Consider the following 24682-nt stretch of genomic DNA (forward strand, 5'->3'; position numbering starts at 1 on the left):
TAAGCGTAGAGAGAGGCAGAAGAGAGAGGGGGAGGGGGGGGGGGGGGGGGGGGCTGCTCCATCGGCCAAATTTTAAAAAAAATGGAAGAAGTGCAGATTGTTTTAAGCTCTGGCAGCCCCTTCAGACCCAAAGGCCTTGCTCACAGGCTGCACCTGCTCCATCCCCTGGGAGCCTGGTTCCTGATCCGTGGCCCCTCATTTCTCCTCCCCGGGCCACTAGCCCGGACACCTCCTCTTAAACTTTAAGGCCTGTATCTCTCCCTTCCAACAACGCTCTTTTCCTCTTTGCAGCTCCCCAGCGACTTCCCTCCATCCCTTCACTCCTCACTCTTGGCCTCTTCACCTTTCCTCTCCTCTCCACCACCTGCTCCCTCCCTGTTTCTCTTTCTCTTCTTGCTCCTGGTTACTCCCACCTTTGACTGGCCTCTCTGCCCTGGCTTAAGTTCATTTTACCCCCAGAATTTCTCCTCCCCAGCACCACCAACACATTTATTCCCAGCTCGTCTTCCCGTTGCCTCTTGGCAGCTCTGGCACCTCCTCGCTCTAATGGTAGTGACGTGCCAGACCTGTTTATAAACCACAGCAACGTGCGTGTTCTTTGTGCATACGCACGGAAATCCGAAAAGAGCCCCAAATAACACCGAGATTATTGTAGCAGGGAGCCGCCACAGGTCAGTATAGAAGCATGTCCGTTAAAACCCTGGCAGGAAGTCAGAGATTAAATAATTCCTATAAGAGTGTAGTTAACATGAGTGCATGGGCAGGTCACCAAGTCAAACCTGTCACCGAAGTCATAGTGTGGGCGTGGCCTAGCACATTCTGATAGCCAATAGGAGGGACCCATATAGATATAATATCCAAATATGTATGAATACAAGTTTCATCTTATTAAACTGTGACGCCATCATGTATAAGGCTTTTTTTTATAGTTTAGAGGCTTCTTTGTAGTTACATTGCTCATTTATTTGCATTTGGTATCAGATTCTCTTATGTGTAAAGAATAAAATTCCCCATTTGGCACTGGTAACACAGTTCGAGGTGTGCTAAAGTGTGCATTAATTTGCAACAACAGCCGGTTTAAAATTGTCACAGCTATTTTTTTTATTTATTGAAACCATCTGCTCTATAACTGCAGAGCCACAGGTAGTTTCGTCAGTCAGTGAGCTTTTACAGTATCATACACCCGATATTTACATTACCCCGGCAGTAATGCAATGACATGGTTCCAATAACAGGACGTAGAGTTTAAATATGGCTTGATTAAATCAGTCCGACCGTGTGAGACGCCCAGCTCGGACGCAGCGAGCGTAAAGCACCCGAATGGCTGCTGCGGAGAGTCAGGGTTTGAGCCCTGGGATGACACGCTGGAACAGATTAGAATCCAGGGCCCCGGTGATAAGCTCATCTTCTGGTCTTGGGTTCTCATTTCAAGGTTCCCTGCACTTAGACTGGAAGGGGAAAAAAATGGGAAAAACCACATAATCATCTCAATGATTATGTCAATATACAGATGATCCTACAGTACACTTTGGTTTGGGTTGTTGGGTCATCTCCACCGGATACTTCTGGCCAAATATAATAAATATGGGCAAACTCATCCAATATGGTACCTTGCCTCGATCCTCTTGCCTTATCACCTGCAGAGGATTGTGGGTAAGTATAAGCAGAAATAAATGCTGGCTGTGAAATTTTACCCTGAAAGATAGCAAAGCTCCAATTTTACGTCCTACCATTCTAAGCAAGTTGAGACACCTCATTCATCTTACTTCAGGCCAATGACTGGACTTCATCAAGGAGATGTTGTGAATATTCAACAAATTAATGTTTTTTTTTTAATATAGCGAGAACCCAGAGCAAAATTTCATCTCCATTTAGCGTATTTAGGCAGAAATCCTTGTTCGCCTCTGCCAGTGTGGTTTATTATTACTGAATTTAAAAGGACTGGACTGACTCCTAATCTACTCTCATCCATTCGTTATTCCTCCCAATCTTGACCATCAAATTACCAACTACAAGCGTGTCCACCGTGCATAATTTGACAGATATGACGTTCGCCGAGACAATCGGCTCAATTTCACACAGAAGGATTTACTAACTATAATTTGGTATTTTACAGTTTTGCTTCTCACACACACACACACACACACACACACACACACACACACACACACACACACTTCCCATTCATTTGGCTTCTATTGCTGTCTGCCTCCATAGATCAACACTCTCTTTGAAATAAGGTGAAAATAAATTTCCACTAGTGCAAAAATAACTTCTCTCTTTGAGAACAACATGGAAACAAAGATTAATAATATATATAAATATATCTGACATACAGAACCAAAACAAAGTGGCACTAAAAAGAAACGATTTAACAACAGGCTCCTCTGCCGCCTGGGGGGAACTAAGGCTGATTTTGTTATTGTACGTATGCATGCGCACACACCTCACACCTACACACAGTGATAAGCTGAACGGCAATCATGTTGATGTTTAGAAATGAAGGAGAGGTGTTTAACTGCATGATTGGGGCAGGGCATCCGGGCAGAATGGCAATAAAGGAGACCTGTGACTGGAATATGGCTCCACCTAGCGGTCACAGTATGCAACGGACGATAAAATTGACTGGAAGCTCCCAATTCACCACCAACAGCCTCAGACTTGACTACACAGGCATAGAACAGATGATAAGCATCAAATGAAACAGGCACAGATCTGATCATCGGATTTTCTCTAGGACTACAAGGACATCTAAGGTTGCGGTCCGACGATGTCATCGTGTTTTGATGAGGATTCTCCGACAAAAAGGAAATGACACGAGGGCATCGATGTTTCATATCCAGCACACGGGTGGTTAACAGCGGAGATGCAGCAGCTGTTCCTTTTAGCCACATGATCAATCTCCACCTGTTCAAGGAAGTTTGTGCGTTAAGACACGCGGCGGAGTGGTGATTAGTTGCATCGTTTCATAGCAAGTGAAGTGCCACCTGTCTTGTCTGCGGCGCTCTCCTGTAATCTTCGCGCTTTTCAGAAGATGAGATGTTCCCTCTGTGCTCACCTCACACAACACCTGCGTTTGCATCTTGGGGTGAGACGAGTAAGGCAAAGAGAAGCTGCCACCGTGACAGTCCTGATGTTACGGGAGAACACGAACCGTGCAGGTGCGTGGACCAGGTTCAGTTTGCACGCTCTGCATAGCGATGCCCGGTCTGGGGGATCATTCGGAGGAGAGGATGGAGGAACTGAAATGTTCTGACTCTTGCACCATCCTGTCGGGGTCAGCCCGTGGTGGGCATTCTCGGGTCAAACCTCCAGCTCCGGCATCTGGTCCTCTTTAAGCGGGGCATCGTTGTCAGAGCCTGTGCCCACGTCCGAGTCAAAGAGCGAATGGTCGGAGTCGGGGCAGTTTGTGTGCGTGTTTGCCGTCAGGTGACTGCTGGCATCACTGTCGTCGAACGTGTCAGTCCTGGAGAAGAGGCCAAAGTCCAGCAGGCCTTCTGGGGAACTGCCCCTGCTGCTCTCGCTGCCTCCATCACAGTAGAGATCCTCCACGTCTACAAACCACTCAGGCCAGAACCGCCTCCGTATCCGCTCACAGAACATCGCCAGGTTGATCAGCTCTCCTGCAGAGAAAGCACGTTGATGTGAACGAGCCTTTCAGATCATTTCAGATGTCTGATAGAGAGCGAGGAATCACATCTGAGCCAATCCGTGAGACAAATTTTGTGTTATCCCTCATTATCACTATCAGTCGCTCCTCATAATAACCCAAATCAAAACTGACACCACAGAACGTTCATTTGTAACATGACAAACCGTGGCTTTCTAAAAGATAAGCATCTCGAGTGTTTTCTTCTTTGTGCGAGATGTGAACGCGACAATCAAAGCGCAGCAGCGCCGCTGCAGCTGTGGACCGTTGCTGCCATCTAGTGGATAAATCAGGCAAAGGCGGCCAAAGGTGCGTCGGGGGAAGAGTCGAATTACAGCGAGATCAGCAGTTGTTCGGAGACCAGCTCACCTTTGATCAGCTGCTCTGGTCGTGTACCAGGTAGGGTCCACATCGCCTGGGCTAAATGCCCAAACACCGTCGCGTCCAATGTTGAAATCTTGGAACCCATGAAGTATTTTTTATCTCCTGCAGGACAGAGGAAAAAGAAAGAGATGACAAAAAAAATTAAACTAATTATTCATTCAATTTGCTTTTGTTCTTCCCGAAGTCCAGTGCTTAAGTCAATGTTTTCCTTCTGAAACCATGATAATGAAGCAGATGGGAAGAGAAGCCTGTGTGGTGAGAAATGTGATCTTTTCCTTCTGTTTCCCTTTAGGAACTATATACACTTTCATTTCATTTTCACTTCATGGCGAAGCTGCTGCAGCCAACAGCAGCAGACTTCAGACTCTCTCCTGGAAGACCAAAACATTAACAGAGAAGGCGCTTGCTGGTAAAGTGCACCGATGCTTCCAAACCGGGGGTATGAATTTCTATTTTACGAGTGCGTCCGGCTAAATGGCACAAACGGATCAATTCAAATAGCTTTTTCTCTCCGGTATCTGCTTGATGTTTCCACCTGAGACCATATTTCTCTGGCTCTATTCCAGAACCTTCCTTGGATCCATTCCGCTCACCTAGAACTCATCAACATGTGGAAATAGCTTAGTGATGCTTAAGTGATGCTTTTTCATAGCATCTAAACTTGAACTCTAGAATTTCTAAAATGAATCTGAAACCTTTATTAAATTATGAGGATTCTTTTGTTTGCATAATTTACTTCTCCGTAGTAGCAGTATTTGTTTACTTCTGGTAAATTCCTGTATTGTGTTTATGTTTTTCTCTCTTTTAAAGCCTGTTCAACACCTGCTGACTCCAGCATTAAAAACAGGTGCAGTTTGTCCTTTGCTGTACAAAGCAAGTTAGAGTCCAAGACAGACCAAACTTGGGCTCTTGGAGATTTGCATCTTTAAATACATCTGATTTTATTATCTTAAAAGAACAAGCCTGCAATTTTTAAATGGCGTAAGAAAGTTAAGTAATCACTTATTACAGCTCATAACATGAGCCCTAATGTAATATACATCCATCAAAAAAAGGGTTGGAGACGTTGTAAGATGCAGCAATGACCAATAACGTGACTAATTTTAGACATTTAAGATTTATTTGAGCAACATGATGTCAATTATCCCCTAAAATGCTTAAATGAGGTACATTAGAAGCTGATGCTGTATGTACAGTAGTGTTCATTGTAGCTCCATCTAAATCTCATATTTCTGTAACAGTGGACGCACTGACAGGTTTATGACGTCTGCGGGTGCCGTCCGGCACATCCTCGGCCTTCCACCTACCCAGCAGGGTGGCCAGGGTCCTCATGTCCTTCTCCATCAGTGCGTAGACCTCCTCCCTGGAGAAGCGTCCGATGCCGTGGCCGTACATCTCCCTCCTCACCATGCTGCCGTTCAGGTGGCTCAGCAGCCACTTCAGCGTGTCGCTCATGGGTCCGGTCATGGCCAGCAGTTTCTGGGTTTCCTCCAGGTTGTCCACCCACTGGCAGTAGGCTATTGTCCTGCCAGAGCACAAATGGAAGGAAGAAGTGGGTCTGCTTGCAAACTAATTTGAAAAGCACAATGAGGAGACTGAAAACCGAAGGGTTCATAAATCTGATTATGCGGCTTTATTGGGCCAACATTTATTTGTGTCTGTTGCTAATTCCAATTCTCCCGATCAATAGGACGACTGGAAGCTGCTTATCCGCTGTTCTCTCCCTCAGACTGTCAGGCTGCTGTTACCTACGCCACCTATTCTCTTGCACAAACGAAACAAAAAAAAGAGAAATTCCTCTGCAGATTTGGATTAAAAGCGGCTAAACAGAAGTGCTCTGTGACTGCAGCAGGGTCCAGGTATCAAGCAGAGATTTGTCTCCCAGCAGCGGCACAGATAAATCCCTCTCAGTGTGCGACCAGACCTCAGTCAAACCCCGCTTCGTTTGTGACCGTGATCGACCGATTCGAGGAGAGCAGCGAGCGCCCGTTTCATCTGCGTTCGCTTCTTTAAAAACTCTCGCTGTGATGTTTCAAACTCACTGTCGAAGCTGTCGGATCTGGCGCGTTATTATTTCTGTGCAGGGAAGCTGCTTGTGCCATAGACGCTAACAAGATTAAGCGGCTGTAACCCAACACACTTGAACTTGCTCACACTGCGTCCTTGAAAACTAAAAATTCTCCCTCCGTCTCTCTAAAAGCCCTCTCGACATGCTCCAGGTGATGGTGGCCTCCAGAGCAGCGATACGGCTGCAAAGGATCTTCTGTCTCCTGGATGATTGGCTGCTCTATATAAATTGAATTTAATCTGGCCTGTATTACCTAATATATTACCCCCAGTATATTAGTGGGAGTGGTGACTGCTCAGAGTCCATATGCTACTTCCTGTTACACGGTCTGCTGCATCGAAAGGAAGGATTCAGGGAGGTTGTTTCTCCGACGTGGTGAACAAAGTGTATCATCAAGCTAACCAACATCAGGGAGGAAGCGGCACGTTTAAAAGTCATTAGACACGTCTCCGCTGCAGGAACTGCGGGGTAATTGTGTGGGGCCGGAGCCATTGGTGCATGTCTCCACTAAAGGAACGTCCCGACGAGCCATTTACAAGGCTAACAGGTACTTAGGCCCAACGCACGCCAATGCATCGTTTCTTCTCTAGATCTTTCAGCTCTCACAAGTTCTTCCTCACGACACCTTCTCGCCTCATTCATAACATCCACCACCGCCATACGCACAAAAACACAAACCAGAAGCACCGCTAGCCCCTCAGCTCCTTCTATGTTTACCTCGTTCCTCACCCAGCTGATGTCACGGTTGAAACCGTGCCACAAGGATTACGCTGCAAACAAAACTCCCCTGCAGAGGAAATGCACCTATCAACTGGCCGAGCCTTCTTCCTGTCTGACCAGGGTCATCGCAGCCTCAGGCAGAAGCCCAGAGCGCACGACCTCTCCATCATCTGCTGCCGCCATGCTGCCACAGTGCCCTTCGCCTGACATCAATAATTCAATCCATGTCTAAACGTGGCCTATAGTGTGTGAGGAGAGGAGAGGAGAGGAGAGGAGAGGAGAGGGGAGGGGAGGAGAGGAGAGGAGGGGGAGGAGAGGAGGGGGAGGAGAGGAGGGGAGAGGAGCAGAGAGGAGAGGAGAGGAGCAGAGAGGAGCAGAGAGGAGAGGAGAGGAGAGGAGGGGGGAGGAGAGGAGGGGGAGGAGAGGAGGGAGGGGAGAGGAGAGGAGGGGGAGGAGCGGAGAGGGGAGGAGAGGAGAGGAGAGGAGCAGAGAGGAGAGGAGAGGAGCAGAGAGGAGAGGAGAGGAGAGGAGCAGAGAGGAGCAGAGAGGAGAGGAGAGGGGAGGAGGGGAGAGAAGAGGGGAGGGGAGGGGAGGAGAGAGGAGAGGAGAGGAGAGGAGAAGAGGGGAGAGAAGAGGAGAAGAGGGGAGAGAAGAGGGGAGGGGAGGGGAGAGGAGGAGGAGAGGAGAAAAGGGGAGAGAAGAGGAGGGGAGAGGAGAGGAGAAGAGAAGAGAAGAGAGGAGAGGAGAGGAGAGGAGAGGAGAGGAGAGGAGAGGAGAGGAGAGGAGAGGAGAGGGGAGGGGAGGGGAGGAGAGGGGAGAGGGGGGAGGAGAGGAGGGGAGAGGAGAGGGGAGGGGAGGGGAGGAGAGGGGAGAGGGGAGAGGAGAGGAGAGGAGAGGAGAGGAGAGAGGAGAGGAGAGGAGAGGGGAGAGGAGAGGAGAGGAGGGGAGGGGGAGGAGAGGAGGGGAGAGGAGAGGAGAGGAGGGGGAGGAGCGGAGAGGGGAGGAGAGGAGAGGAGAGGAGAGAGGAGAGGAGAGGGGAGAGGAGAGGAGGGGGAGGAGAGGAGGGGAGAGGAGAGGAGGGGGAGGAGCGGAGAGGGGAGGAGAGGAGAGGAGAGGAGCAGAGAGGAGAGGAGAGGAGCAGAGAGGAGAGGAGAGGAGCAGAGAGGAGCAGAGAGGAGAGGAGAGGGGAGGAGGGGAGAGAAGAGGGGAGGGGAGGGGAGGAGAGAGGAGAGGAGAGGAGAGGAGAAGAGGGGAGAGAAGAGGAGAAGAGGGGAGAGAAGAGGGGAGGGGAGGGGAGAGGAGAAAAGGGGAGAGAAGAGGAGGGGAGAGGAGAGGAGAGGAGAAGAGAAGAGAAGAGAGGAGAGGAGAGGAGAGGAGAGGAGAGAGGAGAGAGGAGAGGAGAGGAGGGGGAGGAGAGGAGAGGAGGGGAGAGGAGAGGAGCGGAGAGGGGAGGAGAGGAGCAGAGAGGAGAGGAGAGGAGCAGAGAGGAGAGGAGAGGGGAGGGAGGGGAGAGGAGAGGAGAGGGGAGGGGAGAGGAGAGGAGGGGAGAGAAGAGAAGAGGAGAAGAGGGGAGAGAAGAGGGGAGGGGAGGGGAGAGGAGAGGAGGAGGAGAGGAGAAAAGGGGAGAGAAGAGGAGGGGAGAGGAGAGGAGAAGAGAGGAGAGGAGAGGAGAGGAGAAGAGAGGAGAGGAGAGGAGGGGAGAGAAGAGGAGGGGAGTGGAGAGGAGAGAAGAGAGGAGAGGAGAAGAGAAAAAGGGAGAGGAGAGGAGAGGAGAGGGGAGGAGAGGAGAGGAGAGGGGAGGAGGGGAGAGAAGAGGGGAGGAGAGGAGAGGAGAGGAGAGGGGAGGAGGGGAGAGAAGAGGGGAGGAGAGGAGAGGAGAGGAGAAGAGGGGAGAGAAGAGGGGAGGGGAGAGGAGAGGAGGAGGAGAGGAGGGGAGAGGAGAGGAGAAAAGGGGAGAGAAGAGGAGGGGAGAGGAGAGGAGAAGAGAGGAGAGGAGAGGAGAGGGGAGGAGAGGAGGGGAGAGAAGAGGAGGGGAGTGGAGAGGAGAAGAGAGGAGGGGAGAGGAGAGGAGAGGGGAGAGGAGAGGAGAGGAGGGGAGAGAAGAGGAGAGGAGTGGAGAGGAGAGGAGAGGGGAGGAGAGGAGGGGAGAGGAGAGGAGAGGAGAAGAAAGGAGGAGAGGAGGGGAGGGGAGAGAAGAGAGGAGAGGAGAAGAGAAAAGGGGAGAGGAGAGGAGAGGAGAGGAAAGGAGGAGAGGAGAGGAGGGGAGGAGAGGAAAGGAGGAGAGGAGAAGAGAAAAAGGGAGAGGAGAGGAGAGGAAGGGAGAGGAGGGGAGAGGAGAGGGGAGGAGAGGAGAGGAGAGGGGAGGAGGGGAGAGAAGAGGGGAGGAGAGGAGAGGAGAGGAGAGGAGAGGGGAGGAGGGGAGAGAAGAGGGGAGGAGAGGAGAGGAGAGGAGAGGAGAGGAGAAGAGGGGAGAGAAGAGGGGAGGGGAGGGGAGAGGAGAGGAGGAGGAGAGGAGGGGAGAGGAGAGGAGAAAAGGGGAGAGAAGAGGAGGGGAGAGGAGAGGAGAAGAGAGGAGAGGAGAGGAGAGGAGAGGGGAGGAGAAGAGGGGAGAGGAGAGGAGAGAAGAGGGGAGAGGAGAGGAGAGGAGAGGAGGGGAGAGAAGAGGAGAGGAGTGGAGAGGAGAGGGGAGGAGAAGAGGGGAGAGAAGAGGAGGGGAGTGGAGAGGAGAGGAGAGGAGAGGAGAAGAAAGGAGGAGAGGAGGGGAGGGGAGAGAAGAGAGGAGAGGAGAAGAGAAAAGGGGAGAGGAGAGGAGAGGAAAGGAGGAGAGGAGAGGAGGGGAGGAGAGGAAAGGAGGAGAGGAGAAGAGAAAAGGGGAGAGAAGAGGAGGGGAGAGGAGAAGAGGGGAAAGGAGGAGAGGAGAGGAGAAGAGAAAAGGGGAGAGAAGAGGAGGGGAAAGGAGAGGAGAGGAGAGGAGAGGAGAAGAGAAGAGAAGAGAGGAGAGGAGAAGAGAAAAGGGGAGGGAAGAGGAGAGGAGAAGAGAGGAGAGGAGAGGAGAGGAGGGGGGAGAGGAGAGGAGAAGAGAGGAGAGGAGAGGAGAGGAGAGGAGAGGAGAGGAGAGGAGAGGAGAGGAGAGGAGAGGAGAGGAGAAGAGAGGAGAGGAGAGGAGAGGAGAGGAGAGGAGAGGAGAGGAGAGGAGAGGAGGGGGGAGAGGAGAGGAGAGGAGAAGAGAGGAGAGGGGAGGAGAGGAGAGGAGAAGAGAAAAGGGGAGGGAAGAGGAGAGGAGAAGAGAGGAGAGGAGAGGAGAGGAGGGGGGAGAGGAGAGGAGAAGAGAGGAGAGGAGAGGAGAGGAGAGGAGAGGAGAGGAGAGGAGAGGAGAGGAGAGGAGAGGAGAGGAGGGGGGAGAGGAGAGGAGAAGAGAGGAGAGGAGAGGAGAGGAGAGGAGAGGAGAGGAGAGGAGAGGAGAGGAGACTACAGTGCATTTGTGCGTTTAGGAATTCCCAATGGAATATGAAGTGAGCTATTAAGTGATGGAAAACACTCGGAGCAGCAGCAGTGTTGTGTTCCACATGCAGCTGAACTAGACTGAGTCACCACAATTCCAACAAGCTGGTGAGGACAGAGTCGGCCTGCAGATGGAAGAATAAACAACAAACGTGTGCGGCCTCCGCTGACTCTGCTCTGACCAACATAGATCTATTTTGACTATAAAATCAGCTTTGAGTCGATTCATAAAAATGATTTGCCTTTAAATTCACCAACAAAAGACAAAAGAAACCAGTAAACAGCCACACGACTGGAGAGGAGCAGAAATAAACCTACCAGTAGAGGTGTTCCTCCACCATTTTGGTGACGGCCCGGGACACCGCTGTCTCCTGGGGTGTGAGGTTCAGGTTCAGGTTGACTCCCAGCTTCTCCTCCAGGAAGTCCACAATGAACTCGGAGCCGGAGACCTGCTGGTGGTTGTACTCGATCCAGGGCATCTTCCCCTGAGGCGACAGCTTCCCATCAAAGTAGTTCTGCAAAGGGAAAGAGCTCCATGTGAGAAGAGGTTCTGGTCCGTTGCTGCAGAGCCGTACACCATGTTTAACGCTCTGCATCACCTGGTAGGGCAGATCCAGCATACGCAGGTATGTCTCTATTTTCAGGCAGAAGGGAGAGAGGCTGGGAACGCCGTTCTTTGGCCTAGAGAACTGATGGAGGATGATGGCATCTTTGGAGTCCAACTCCTGCTCTTTCCTACACAGATGGAGGCCACAACATTAGTAAACATGTGATAATGGTACCTAAAAGGTTAGCGCTGGGATTCAAAAATGCTAAAGGCTAATGTACATTAAAGATAATTGGGGGAACCATGTCAACAACAATCTAAATAATTTACTTCTGAGTGAACAGAAACCCATTGATTTTTTTTTACGCCACTGCTGTAAACATACGTCTCATATCTCACACCACAACGTAAAGTGACACCAACTGGACCTTTACAAGGTCACAGTGTTGACCTTTGGACCCGCATTAAGGTTTTCGCTTTTCTTGTAACATTGATGCATATTGATGATGCATATTGATATCCTCATGGATGCAGCAGTCCTGCACACCCCCTCCCAAGAATAAATAAATAAATAATAATAAAAACCCCACTGTGCAGTCTATAAAAACAACTGTCTCCGCTGCATCACGGTGCCTTTATTTCTGTCAGAAGGAACACGCTACTAAAAATCCCCCCTGAAGAGAAAAGGGGGGGGGGGGGGCAACGTCACATGGCACGGACGGGCTGCGGGCTCCGACCTCAGCTGCCTGCACGTGATTCGCACAGTACGCACGGCCACACAGAGAAATAAGGGGGGGGGGGGGCGACTACCAGGCCACTGTTACAAGATGCGCTTACTCCAGAACGCTGCCTTCTTTAACCCCAAATAATCCCTCCATTGACAGGCACGCGATTACCGAGATTACGCCTGATTAAATGTCTCCCGGTTCCATTTATAGTAAGATGCAGATGTAAATGTGGGGAAGTGTCCGTGGTCTGCAGCTGGTTTGGACCTACGGGCTGTGAAATGTCGCTCTTGTTGCGCACAGGCGCAGTTTGACGCGCTCAGGTGCCGCTCGGCTGGCACATGATCAGACGCGTGACTCCCTTAATTTATGTGCCCCCCCCCCCCGCCAACCTCCTGTTGGTGTCCTTGTGTTGGGAAACAGAAGAGCAGTGGTCCCTGCTACCGCGAGATTTGACGAGAGACCAGTGTTCCCATAGATCCCATTCATTTGTTTATCCTGATAACACCCATCCTCTATTGTCGGGGAAGAGGGGGGGGGGGGGGGGGGGGGGGCATCCAGGTCTCCCACCTCAGAGAACGTGACATAAAAACAGCGTGATTGTCAGACACATACCGGATGGCGAGCAGTTCGTGCAGGAGATAGGCTGCAGCAGCCAGGAGGGCTCCTCCGGTGATGTACAGGGTCTTCTTCCACCAGGAGTCGGAACCCAGAACCGACATGATGCCTCCGTAGTCCTGCAAAGGGAAGGCGATGATGTATCCATACAAAGACTGCTGCTGCTCGGAACCGCACAGCCCCAGAGGCAGGCTGTGATTGCGCCCGAGTTCAACCACACACGGCCGGGAAGAGGCAAAGCCGGCGGCCCAGTACATCCTCCCCTCCCACGGTTAGAGCCACCCAGCGTCCTCCCTGCTGTGCCCCCCCTTCAGGCTACATCTAAACGCCCGGCGGGTTGTCTACGGCATGGGGTCGGGGAGAAGGATGATATTTATCCAGAAATACCCAAGGAGTAAACATCTTACTCCCCCCTCCCCAGCACGACGCTCAACAGCACCCGTTTCACACTCCTCTGCGGGTTCAGCGGAGTAAAACGAAGCTACCCCGTGTTACAAACAGTACTTCCGGTTATCTATCTACAGAATAAGAGCATGCCTCATTTTTAAACACCAATCTAAACCGTTACTATTTTAAAAGTTAAAGAATAAATGCATGTAACTCATTCAACATTCATATAGTTTCTTGTATTTAGTGGCAATATACAATTACAAAGGCAAACGCTTCACAAGGTGATAAAAAAGTCTTGTTATGAAAATGTAATTCGATACTTCGATTTTCTCCCACCACATCCGGTAGTGACGTGACATCTAATCTGGAACAACTTGACGCAGCTGGCTCGGCCTATTGTGCACCCCGGCCGAGTCACCCCGCCCTGAGGAGCCTCCTGAAGCCCGGAGGAAACAGAGGCTGGCCGGGGACGAACCCGGCGCTTATTGGCTAATGACAGGACGTGACAAGTGTGTATACGTTTTATACATAAAAAAAAGTATCAACATTTTTATACATTCTGCAAAGACCTGCAGCGTGACATCTTCGGGCACACAAACTTGTGCAAACTTAAAACCTTATCTTTTATAAATAGTCTCTATGGGTAAAGTAGGAACTTTGTGGATTAAATTAACGGATCTACCCGTTAAATCTCCAAAAGGTTGGAGATGCTCTGTTGTAAATTAGCCAATTAAACCAATATAAAGCCTGAACTCACTCTGACATGAAAGTGGGTGAGGACGCGCATGCTGACAGGTAAATCCACCAGGTGAGCGGAAGGGCAGCATGCCGGGAGGGGTCGCGCGGAAACGGCGTGCTAAAGAGCAGATCTGGCCAAAAACTTCCATCAGCGATCACCCGAATCCACCTGACGACTTGTCAGGGTGATCTGATGCTTTAATCCGAGGCACCGTGGTGCGCCTTAAGGTCCCCGTTGCAGCCATGGCAACGGCAAATTCGGCGCATGCTCCCGCGGCTTCAGGGCGCGCGCATTACAGGAAGAGAGCCAAAACAGTCAACCGCAAACACACGTGAGGCAAATAATTCCGTTATGTGATTAATGTCTGTAATAAGTCCAAAAAGCACAATGTTATCAAAAATAGTTATTGTACAAGTAAGTGTTTTGACAGACATGTTCACGAAGTTATTCATATTTTAATGAGCAGAAATGGGAAGTCAAGAAAAGAATCCAAAATGAAATTATTTATTGCTGTTGTCTTTCGCTGTAATGAAGGTCGAAATCACCCTAATTGATTTACTGTAACTGTCATGGAAACTAATCTGATTGCTGCATTTCTTGTGGATCAATAAAGTTTCCTCAGAGCCTTTCAAAGGCTTCAAATCTTGATGTTTGTTAGCAGAACACCATCTCTCTCTCAGCACAGCACTGACGCCACACTCAGCCTTCAGAGGCTTATTTTGTTATGTAATACTTCCACAGAAGGAGACCAATTTTTCGCATGACAGCTTGTCGCTGCACGTGTGGGCGATTTTTTAAAAGCCTTTCAAGTGAGCGACGTTAAACCTGGTCTTATCATTATGGGCCCCGGTCAAATAAACGGGCAGAATCAGTACATGCCAGTGTGCTGAAAATGAAGCGACATCAGCTGTCGTTGCGTAAACGGACCAAAGATTAGCATTTAGCTTCAAAAGCACAAAGCACTTTTATTCAGAACCTTCCAGAGTCCAATGCCTCGGACCAGAGTGTGTGAGAGAGGAGGCCGCACGCCTGACTCAGCTGTGAGTGCCTGTTCTGTGGCTCTCCTCCTCCTCTGTGCCATCAGTCGGCTCGGGCTGGACATCATCTCTCACTTTGACAGCACGGAGGGCGTAGTTGATGGCGGTGCTGTTGGTCCAGCTCCAGGCTCCAGACAACGGGTTGTACAACATTCCCTGAACAGTCTGCACCGAGAAACCATCTGAGGGAGGGAGACAGATGGCGGGATGACACCAGCACCAGAAAACTCACATTTGCTCTCAATTCTGTATGACAACGGAAGCACGGGTGTCAGAGAGCTCTGAAGGGTCCTTTCTTAGAATATTTGGGATCCTTACTGGACTCCAGGAGGCGCTCTAGCTCCACCGGGCTGATGAATTTCTCCCAGTCGTGTGTCCCGTTGGGAACAATGCGCAGCAGCTGCTCGGCTACGACAATGCCCAGCGCGTAGGACAGGTTGGTTTTATTAATAGTGGTGATGAAGAGTGAACCGCCCGGCTGCACACAGGGGAAAGAAAAAAGAAAAAACACGTCACTCTCTTCCTGTCGTGATAACAAGGCATCACCTGGGTCAACGGGGTATTTATAGAACAGATTTAGGAGCTTTAAGTGCGCGGAAACGGAAAGTAAGTGCGCCAAGGCACAAGGTTAAACCGCTGCAAAGGCATTTAATATCAGGCGGGGAGGGATAAGAGAGGACGGAGAACGCAGGAAAAATCTGATAAAGGACCTCAGCACAGGGGAAAAGGGTGTGATGGGAACAGACGCGAGGGATCTGTGTAGGAGAGAAGGACATAGTTGAGATGTGTGTGGTGTGTTGGCATTAAATGAACATCGTTTCCTCTCTGCTCCACTGACCCACAAGATTATGGGCAGCAGTGTTGATGTACAGCTGTTCAGGCCTCAACGCACATCACGTGGATAAAAACACACGCTAAGCTCATCCTATAGAACATAAACGTAACAAGATCACCATGTGTGATCCCAGGACACACCTTTAGCATGTGGTTACAGCAGAAGGCGAAGGTCTCCAGGTCTGCCAGATGTTCTACCACCTCAGACGCTACCAGGGCATCGAAACGGCCCGCCTCCTCCGCCTCTGCCGAGAGCTCTTCTAGCGTGCAGGCCTGATAGCGAAGGCGACCACGGAGCTCCGGGTCATACGATGCGTGAACCTGGGCTGTGCTGATGCTGTCTTCTACAGGATCGATGCCCAACACACTGGCTCCTAGGCGACCCAGGGGCTTGTGGGAGACAAGGAAATATTAATGTTGGATTTTCCACAAAGGGATTCAAAGCTGACTGCACTCTCAATGCCACGTGATCTGCTCTGAAAGGTTAAACTCAGGGATGTTACGAAGGCAGCATCGCCATCTGGGAGTAAATTGCGCCATCTTCTGGACACCTCTGAACACACATACAGCGTCAGCGAGCTAGCCAGGGGCTGGTCTTCATCCTTCCACCCTTGATCCCATCAGAAAGGCAGGGGGTTGGGGTGATGGGAACGCCAGAGACAGGCAAACTTAACGGGGCACTTTTAGGATTTTTTTGTGATTGAACCTGTGTGACAGAGACAGATCCAAACGGGACCTGATTTTGTCTGCTCAAATCACACCACGCAGCTGGTATGGCCTCGGCTCAAATGAAGGCAGAGGCTGAAGGCCTGTCCTGGCTGACTGGCTATCAGTGGTAACAAACATAAACCAAAGTAAACGACCGACTGTCCCATCCACCAAACCCAGACCAGTCAAATCAAAGAAGGAGGGCAATTTCGGTTGAAGCACACGTCTCTTTATGGTGCAAGTCTGAGCACTAAAATGCAGTGAAAACAGAATTGTACAGCCGAGTGAGCAAAGATAAGACCCAACATGATGTGACGGATAGAGATTGAACCTATTGGGGACAGAAAATAATGTGCAGGATGGACAGTTTCTTCTTTGCATCTTTCTCCACAAGCTCACCTCTGTAAGCAGGCCTCCTCCACAGCCGACATCCAGAATTTTCAACCCTGACAGAGGTCTTCCAGGGTGGTTTTTGGGGTGCATGTTCAGCAGATTATCCCTAAAGAGGCAGGATCAATCACAAATCGGTCTTTTCACATATTCAAAACTAGCAACAAGCACAGAACCTTGTAAGTGTTGTAGATGCCAACAGTCGTTAACACAACAAAACAATGCATCAGAAGCACAAAAAGGACTCGGCCATGGACCAAATCAACTTAGTCTGAGCAGCTTGTTTCATGCTAATAATATATGCTTACAATTCAAAAGACTCTATACTTAGTCTTATTTACTTTGAAAACATATTTGGCTGGAAGTCAGGGGTAATTCACTGAAGGTTGCAGTATTTTTGACTTAATTTCTTGAAATTTCCAGTAGTGAGTTGTTTGATTAACCATGTCTCCATTTATAGAACAGCAGCATATTCACTATATTCAAAACCAGGATTCATTTCTAGAGGTCTGACTGTTGGAATCCAAGAAAGACGGCAGCAACAGTAGGTGCTGCTCTCATTTAGTCACACCCCGGGGGCATGACTGTATCAAATCAGCCCCACTCAGTTATAAACTGCAGGCGGAACTGTCATGCTGTCACTCCGTGCACCCATCATCGTTGCAACGACGATCCCAGAGGGGGGAGGGGAGGGCCGTATTCCTGGCGGGATGGGTGATTGCGGGGCCTCAACAACAGATCTTATAAATCAAAACAGCCACATCGAAAATGCACGTATGCAACACAGGCACAGTTGAAACGCTGCAGGCTGGAGGAATGTTGTTGTGCGTAGGACTGTCAGCTTTAATATACATAAGGTTTGATCTCCTATGGGTCAACTTTTGACACTATTGCTTGACGCCTCTGCCAATTAGATCCCTGCATTTACAGTGACATGCACTGAAGTTTGAAGTGCCTACAGTGGTCAAACGCACCTTATCAAAGGCACCCGCAGGTCATTCATTGCATGAAGAGCTGCAAATTCTCCCTGTTCATCCCACCACTTGCTGGACAGTAACTGGAACCTCCTCACTTCATCTGGGTCCACTGTGGCATGAGAGGACTGGCGCAGACTTAGCCGGGCAAAAAGGCACAAAGACAAATCAAGACAGTATAACACCCGGAAGAGAGATGAATTCATGGATTTACCCTTTAAATATGGTGCTCAGTGCATCATTTGTGCAACTTTGCTCAGACAACAGTAGCTAGTGTAATTTTATTTCATATATTTTGGGACCGGATTCTCTTCAGTTTATTAATATTTTAAAGGCTAAAGTCATGTATATACATATATGACTTTTAGATTGAGTCTTTAATTGACAAAACCATTGAATATGTTAGTTTTCAATACGTGATGAGCCTATACATATATTAATGTATATTTAAAAATTCGAACTATAATGGGACTTGGGTTAGGAGTGTAACATTGATCAACGCGTTACGCTAATACGATTAGCAGCTAAAAAAAAAAGTACAGTAAAATTAAAAATATTTGTCATGAGACAAATTACATATGTAATGACAACAAAACTTGCCAGTTGTTTATCAGCTACCTGAGGTGACAGGGTTCGGGATTCTTTTGGGTCCTCTGCAGCCTCAGCGTCCTCCGTTGACACACCGCCGACCAACTGAACCCGGTGGGGCTCATTCCGCACATTGGTGCCGCTTTAGGGATGCATAATCCCGAAATCAGTCTGCCGAATTTACACGAAAACATGCCGTCGTAACGAGATTAGCCACCGTGCACCGTGAAACGTCGCAAACTGCCCGACCTCCCCGCAATACACGTCCACTTGACCGAGTGCGCAGACATATTAAGCTCGGGTGGAAATGCACGCCTCCTAGTTATCAGTTCCGGCAGCGAATCGAGGCTTTGTTGGTTTAAACGCCACAATTAGTTTTAATTACATTCACATCGTTTCATAAATTAATATTGATCAGCCATTTTCTCAAATATTGCTTTCCAGAGAAGCCTTGGATTACACTTTTTAAAACGTTTTTAAACAGAGTTTAAAAAGCCAAAATTTCTCAAAAAAAAGCTAATCTTTAAATCACAATAGCAGGTCATAGGAGAAGTTTTATATAGGTCTTCCCATCAAAATTTGTCGAATGAACCTCCAGATGCCAGCAGAGGGCAGTTTACTTGCACTGTAAATGTAAGATTCTGTGTTGAGAAATAATAAATGAGACAAGACGAATTCACAAACAATTTTATTGGATCTCTTACAATAATGATTTGCAGGGAAAAGAAATGTTATTGTTATGCTTTAAAATAATACAATTTTAAAGATTTTACTGTCTACAGACTCAAGCTTTGTACGAGGACACAAGAATGAAACTTGCTAGTTCTGCAATCACACTTTAAAAAGAACATATTTACAGAGAAGAAAGAAAAGAATGAGGGAGGTTCACCTACACAACTGCCTCTATAATGAGACAAGCCTGTTCAACTCATGGAATTTAAAATTCGTCAAAGCACAGTGTGGGAGATTAACTGTGCGGTTCAGCGTCTGCTACGGTGGGAGGGGGAAGTTGACCTGAAAAAGAGGCATGAACATTATAATTAATACTGCACCAATCATGCTTTTCCCTAGAAACTACAAGACAAACATGCAACATCACTACACGTCCCCAAGTACTCGTGGAGTACATCTATAATAAAACTACCCTGCACTACAGTGTCACTCAAGTCATCTAAACTCAAGTGCCTAAAGTAAAAATAAACCACGATAAGGAGCATCAAATCCATCGATTGCAGCACTTTCATAACAGCCGGTCATTTAAAAAAATAAATGCGACAGAGCACTGATTAAAAGATTTGAGAGAAATCACAATAAAAACAGTGAGAAAACAGTAGGAAAAGGGAGGGGAAAAAAACGAATACTACCTTGATCTTGACTTAGACTTGTGTTTGCGGCTTGCCTTCTTACCAGACTTGTGAGATTTATCCGTCGACCTTGATCGGCTACGTTTGGATTTTTTAGATTTCTTTTCCTTGCTAACCTCGGGGGAGGAAGACCTACTGGATTCAGAGTCCGAGCGTCTCTTGCTAGCTTTGGCGGAGCCCTTTCTGCTCGACTTGCTGTCCTGTCGGGAATATTTCTCGCTCTCCATCCACGAGTCGCTCTCTTTCCTTCTCCTCATTCTACCGTTCTCTTCTGAACCCACAGAGCTTCCTTTTTCCTTCTCTTTGGTTTTTGTTTTATCTTTCTTTTTATCAGCATCCCTTTCCCTTTCCCTCTCCCTCTCCTTCTTTTTCTTGTCTTTCTCATGGCTGTGACTCCTCTCCCTCCTCCTGTCTTTGCTGGAGGCTTTTTGTTTGTGTTTACCGCCTCGGCTGCTGTCTCTGCCCTCCCGGCTCCTCTTCCTCTCTCTGCTGCGGCTATCTCTGGCCCTGGCTCTCCCCCTATCTCTCCCTCTGGATCTGGATCTACTCCTGCGGCTTCTGCGCTCCCTGGAATCGCTGCGCTCTTTCTTGTGGCGTCCTGATCTGTCGTTGCTGCTCCTCCTCCTGTCCCTGACCTTCTCACCGCGATGCCTATGGGAGCTGCGGCTGCGGCTCCGACGCCTAGATTTGTAAGAAGAAGAGCGGCTACGCCTCCTCTTCCGCCTGGGGCTGGATGACCTAGAAGAGCTGCGGGATGAGGCTGAGGAGGAAGACGAGGACGAGGACGAATGATGGCTGCTGTGGCTGGAGGAAGACCGGGAGCTGCTGCTGTGACCATTTGCCGGCGAGTCGCTGCTGCCTCGTCCTGAACGCTCCTTTGCTCTGCCAGGGAGCTTCCCCTCGCCATCATCTTTCTCATTACGGGACCTACGCCTCTCTACCAAGGGCTCCGCCTCCCTGACTTTTGCTTCCTGTTTATGTGAATTCTCTTGCTGACCCTGATCATGTTCCCCCTTTTCTCTACTTGACCTTTCCTTTACCATCTCTTCTGCAGAAAGAAACAAAAATCAGTGTTAAAGCAGGAAAAAACAATCTTCTCAAGAGAAAAAGGTGGTGAGATTATATGTAATATGCTAGTGATCTATAAGAGTTTAAGTCACGGCTGCTGAAATCCAGTCTTTGAGGGACACAGATTTCTGTCCTACCAGGCAGAAAAAGGGCTTCCACCAAGGCAAGTGGGAAACCAAGTAAAATACCTGGTAGGTTAGAAATCCCAGTTGGATTTTGATCCACAGGGCCTGGGATTGTACACCACTGGTGCAGCCTTTGATTAATTTGGTTCGGATGATTTATGGGTAAAACAGAAAAATAAATGCCTCACCACGTGCCAGCAAAGCATCTTGTGCCTGTTTCTCTTGCAACAGGAACATCTCTCGTTCTTTGCGGCGAAAGGCATCCTGCTTCTCTCGGATACGATGGTGCAGCTCCTCCTCGTCGGTGTCAGAGGACTCAGAACCTCGCACGCTGCGCTCGTCCTCATCTTCGCTCTCGTCTGAACCGTAGTCCCCAAGCCCCCCTGCCACAACAGACCCCAAGGTTGTTGAGTGTTGGGAAAATTAGTAAGATCCACTTTCACAATCAAGCCTCACTCCTGAAAGCTCTCATTCCTGCCCCAAGGTCCCAATGAAAGGCACTTAATCGACAACTATTATGTACATGTTACAGGATATGTATAGAATGTATGTCTTTGTACATATTGTAAATATTTTATAGGTACTCTCTATACCAGAGCATGCTTTTAAGCACAAACCTAAACCCCTATTTTTGAGAGGAATCCTAAAATATGGTGTGTATATGGGTTGTTCAGTACTAGCCAATCTCCCAGCCGTTCTGCTAACACCCATCCCTCCCCCCAACGACAGAAAAAGATACTCACTGAGACCAGTCAGAGAAGCCAGTGCACTTGACTGTGCCAGCTGTTTTGCAGGAGCTTTGATTCACATCAACAACAGGAACAACATGTTAAAACACATACATCCACTTTGCAAGTCAGACGCTAGAGAAGGTGGATCGCACATAAAGCACTAGTCACAAGAGCTGTCATTGGTAACAAGAGAAAAAAAAATTAAAAAGGAGAAAAAAGAGAAGGTTAACAAACACAATCCAAGTGAAACAGTCAGGCAGGGTGGAAAGAACCAATCTGTACTAATGCAGTCACTTTAATGGAGGAAGTCACATGTAACTACAGATGGATGCTGGTCAGAGCCAGTGCCGACACTCTCAGATCATGCAGACTCTCAGCAGGAACTTCTATATCATAAACCACCAAACCAGTTTTGCAAATATGGTTTATGAAAAGCTTTGCTCTTCTCTCTGATGCGTTAGCAGAAAATGGACGGATACACTCCCATGTGTGCCATTCACCTCCCTGACTTTACAGGGCTTGGTTGAGCTTAAGAGAAATATCTACAATGTATAGGTACAATGTATTCTCTTAAGGTATAAACATGTCTCAGTGAGAAGCATGGATGGTGCGTTAACTGGAAGAGATAAAAGCAGACCTCGTGTGGCTTTACGGTGAGCTTCTTTGGCCACATGTAGGATCTCCTCATTGGTGACCTCAAGCAGGATCTCCGTCAGAAGTGTTTTTGTCATGACCATCTATAAGACACCACAGAAAACAAATCATTTCATTTAACACAGTCTCACTAATTTTTGTTTCGCATGCAAAAGATGAAGGTAAATCATCCAGACCAGGTGGAACTCTTTTTCCTCTTCAGTCATTTCTGGTTCGCTGTCCTCGAGGGGAGGCGACGGGCTCCGGCCAGATAATTCCTTCTTGATGGTGGGCTTTTCTTCAGCCTCTATGTCATTATTGTCCTCATCGTCGCTGTCCTAATCCAGACGGGGAAAGCAGGTCATTGATTTAACTGATTATCACCCATTGTAAAAACATTAGCAATCCCGATCGATGGCATGACACAATTTCAAACTCGAGCACATCGCGTCCAGAAACTGATTACTTACAAATTTACTTTTATGGGGTACATATGGCCCGTCACCTTCCTCACCACCCCGATTTTTTACGTGGTCATCTTTTACCATACTTTCACGCTCCTTCTCCATTCGCTCACGCTCCAGCTTCCTCTGTTTTTCCCTATCCATCTTTTCAAGCCCCTCCCTGATCCATGCAGGAAGAGTGCGTCTCTTAACAGCATCTACAGCAAAGGAAAAACCCGGTTGTCCACACGCATCTACTTTGTAGAATGTTTGTAAAAGACCCGATGCATACAAAAATTGTTTCACACAGACGTGTAAAAAATTTTAAAAATTCACCCAGCGGTGTCAGAGCCTCTTGCTTAACAGGGAGCTGAACTGGAGATCGAGGTCGGTCTCTAAATCCCGGCGGTCTGACATCTCGTCTATTCTGAGGGGGGCCCTGCCAGTACGGGGCTGGGAATCCTGCAGGTGCTGGTGGAAATGAAGAGGCGGCGCCATGCTGTGGAAAATCAGAACAAGGTGAAAATTAAAAAGAGCTTTAATGGATCAAAGTTGATCACCGAGCGTGGAGATGCCACTGCCTTTCGCAAAATTTGGATGGACGACCTTCGGTATTGACTCAGTTTGAAAATGCCTTTAATTATAAAGCCAAGAAAAAATTAAAATAGAAATAATGAAGTATTCTATAATGTAATACCAAACCATGCTGGATCCTCAAAGTCAACACTTTCCTTTCTTCTGCTTTGCATCGAGAAAGAAATGACTGATACACCTTCATGCTGGGACCCGGCAGTTTTTATGGACTGCTCCTCACACTAAAACCTTAATGCTTCAACACTTTCTACTGTAGCATCTGCATACCTGATAATCAAACTGGTTCATGGCCATTGGGGCCATGGCGTAGCTGTCGGGCTGTGCCCCATACCCATGGCTGTTCTGAGGGTAAACCCCGTGGCGGGATTCAGAGTTGAACTCCGTGCTGTCCTGGGTGTTGCTGTCCTCGCTGGGGGTCACCACATCCATCGGTGCAGACCCTGGAGGAACCCAAGCCTGGTCAGGCGGTGGGGGAGGTGGCGGCTGACCATGTATTCCCCATTCTAACATCGAGAGAGTAATGATTATTATTTCTACTTCTGCGGTATCTACACTGAAGTCTACTCTACCTTCTGTGCAGCTATTCACAGTAGAAAAAAAAACTATTGAGTAGCTACAGTTTAAACAGATCAACATATACCCGGCTGCCACACTCTGCCAAATGATGGTTCACCCTGGAAGGTGCTGTGGTTGGTCTGTCCGGCGGGCTCAAGTCCTGGGATATCCTGGCCATTGGGCTGAATAGGGGGTTGAATAGGGGGCTGAATAGGGGGTTGAACAGGAGGCTGAACAGGGGGCTGAACAGGGGGCTGCTGTTCTGCTCCTGTGGACTCCTTTTGAGCTATCCATGCCTGTGCCAGGGCAGCCCAATCCACTTGGCCTGAAAATGGTTCAGGAAAAACACCCACACGGCACCATATTAATTTGGAGGAAAGGCAATTTCATGGTGCATATAATTCATTTACTTACCTGGATCTTGCTGGTGCTGGAAAGATTGCATCCACTGCTGCTGGCTCAGCGGCCATTGTGGCCAAGGCTGTCCTCCCTGGTCCCACATCTCTCTACTCACAATTTTAATTCTGAAACACAAAGGTCACCGGGCATTAAATTTTAATCTGCACGGTCAGTCAGCCGTCAACACAACGTGTTCACTAGTGATAGCACCACATGTGGCCTAAGAAACAGAAAAACAAGCATCGGATTCATTGAATGCTTTCATGGCTGCATATTATCCTAGCTGTGCGGTAAAGGGTGGTCTATTCCCAGTTTCAATTTGTACACTAACTGGATAAACAAACGATCAACACTGTGGGTTATGTCACTGCTAAAGAATGTTACGGAAAAAAATTTGGAGCAACTGAAACCCAAAACTCTAAAGCTGCCTCCGATTATTTGCGGGCTAAATGAGCTCGGTCAGGCTAACAGACGCCAATGCTAGCAACGGTCATTTAAAACGTATAATATCAGCACCGCCTTCATGCGGAGTGAACAGCTGAGTACGTGTATGCAGAAGAAACCACTTAAGGGCGAAAGAACAGCATGGAAGAGGTCTTCAGGGCAGTGATTTCACCGTATACCCACCTTTCACCAGACAGTTTCCCTCACTGCGGTCTCAAATCAAAATGGCCGCAACAGAGCCTCGCTCGGCGGAAGTGTGGAGGCAGGAACTGCTGGTGCCTTCAGAGGCAGCTCGGACAATTCCATGCTGTGTTTCGATCACGACAATGCATCATTTAAAAAACTTTAGGCTATAGGTAATCACATTTACCATTTAATATCCATATGTGGATGGTTAACTCAAAAACGTAAATATATATAACGACGCTGTGGTATCTATGTTTACATACTGGAT

General features: G+C 48.5%; 3 protein-coding genes across 6 annotated transcripts; all 3 read right to left on the reverse strand.

Annotated features, from left to right (window-relative positions):
• Positions 1-1076: 1076 nt before the first annotated feature.
• On the reverse strand, positions 1077-13635 carry faxcb (failed axon connections homolog, metaxin like GST domain containing b). Of its 3 annotated transcripts, none has more exons than XR_964659.2 (7): positions 12210-12687; positions 10922-11057; positions 10641-10837; positions 5341-5558; positions 4019-4135; positions 2988-3623; positions 1077-2907 (listed from the first exon to the last, which is right to left on the reverse strand). XR_964659.2 is itself a non-coding variant. In XM_011605329.2 (7 exons), the coding sequence occupies exons 1-7, from the start codon at positions 13387-13389 to the stop codon at positions 3304-3306; spliced, it is 1140 nt and encodes a 379-aa protein (XP_011603631.1). In that variant the 5' UTR covers positions 13390-13635; the 3' UTR covers positions 1077-3303. The 3 variants fall into 3 exon arrangements, 2 of the variants coding, with proteins under 2 accessions (XP_011603631.1, XP_003965951.1); XM_011605329.2 differs by adding an exon at positions 13360-13635 and having other exon boundaries at positions 1077-3623; positions 12210-12331; XM_003965902.3 differs by having other exon boundaries at positions 1077-3623.
• Positions 13636-14274: 639 nt separating this feature from the next.
• Positions 14275-18170, reverse strand: coq3 (coenzyme Q3 methyltransferase). The gene is made up of 6 exons (XM_003965891.3): positions 17903-18170; positions 17285-17422; positions 16320-16419; positions 15354-15602; positions 14697-14856; positions 14275-14560 (listed from the first exon to the last, which is right to left on the reverse strand). Exons 1-6 carry the CDS (start codon positions 18064-18066, stop codon positions 14376-14378), a joined length of 996 nt encoding a protein of 331 aa, XP_003965940.1. The 5' UTR covers positions 18067-18170; the 3' UTR covers positions 14275-14375.
• A 373-nt stretch (positions 18171-18543) lies between these two features.
• On the reverse strand, positions 18544-24544 carry pnisr (PNN-interacting serine/arginine-rich protein). Of its 2 annotated transcripts, none has more exons than XM_029839359.1 (12): positions 24412-24544; positions 23800-23909; positions 23504-23710; positions 23098-23333; positions 22573-22735; positions 22264-22454; positions 21991-22131; positions 21798-21897; positions 21173-21226; positions 20618-20812; positions 19237-20284; positions 18544-18886 (listed from the first exon to the last, which is right to left on the reverse strand). In XM_029839359.1, the coding sequence occupies exons 2-12, from the start codon at positions 23885-23887 to the stop codon at positions 18853-18855; spliced, it is 2457 nt and encodes an 818-aa protein (XP_029695219.1). In that variant the 5' UTR covers positions 23888-23909; positions 24412-24544; the 3' UTR covers positions 18544-18852. The 2 variants fall into 2 exon arrangements, with proteins under 2 accessions (XP_029695219.1, XP_029695217.1); XM_029839357.1 differs by having other exon boundaries at positions 23471-23710.
• Positions 24545-24682: the final 138 nt, after the last annotated feature.

The sequence above is a fragment of the Takifugu rubripes genome, chromosome 7 (genome assembly GCF_901000725.2).
Source record: "Takifugu rubripes chromosome 7, fTakRub1.2, whole genome shotgun sequence".
NCBI classification, from domain to species: Eukaryota; Metazoa; Chordata; class Actinopteri; order Tetraodontiformes; family Tetraodontidae; genus Takifugu; species Takifugu rubripes.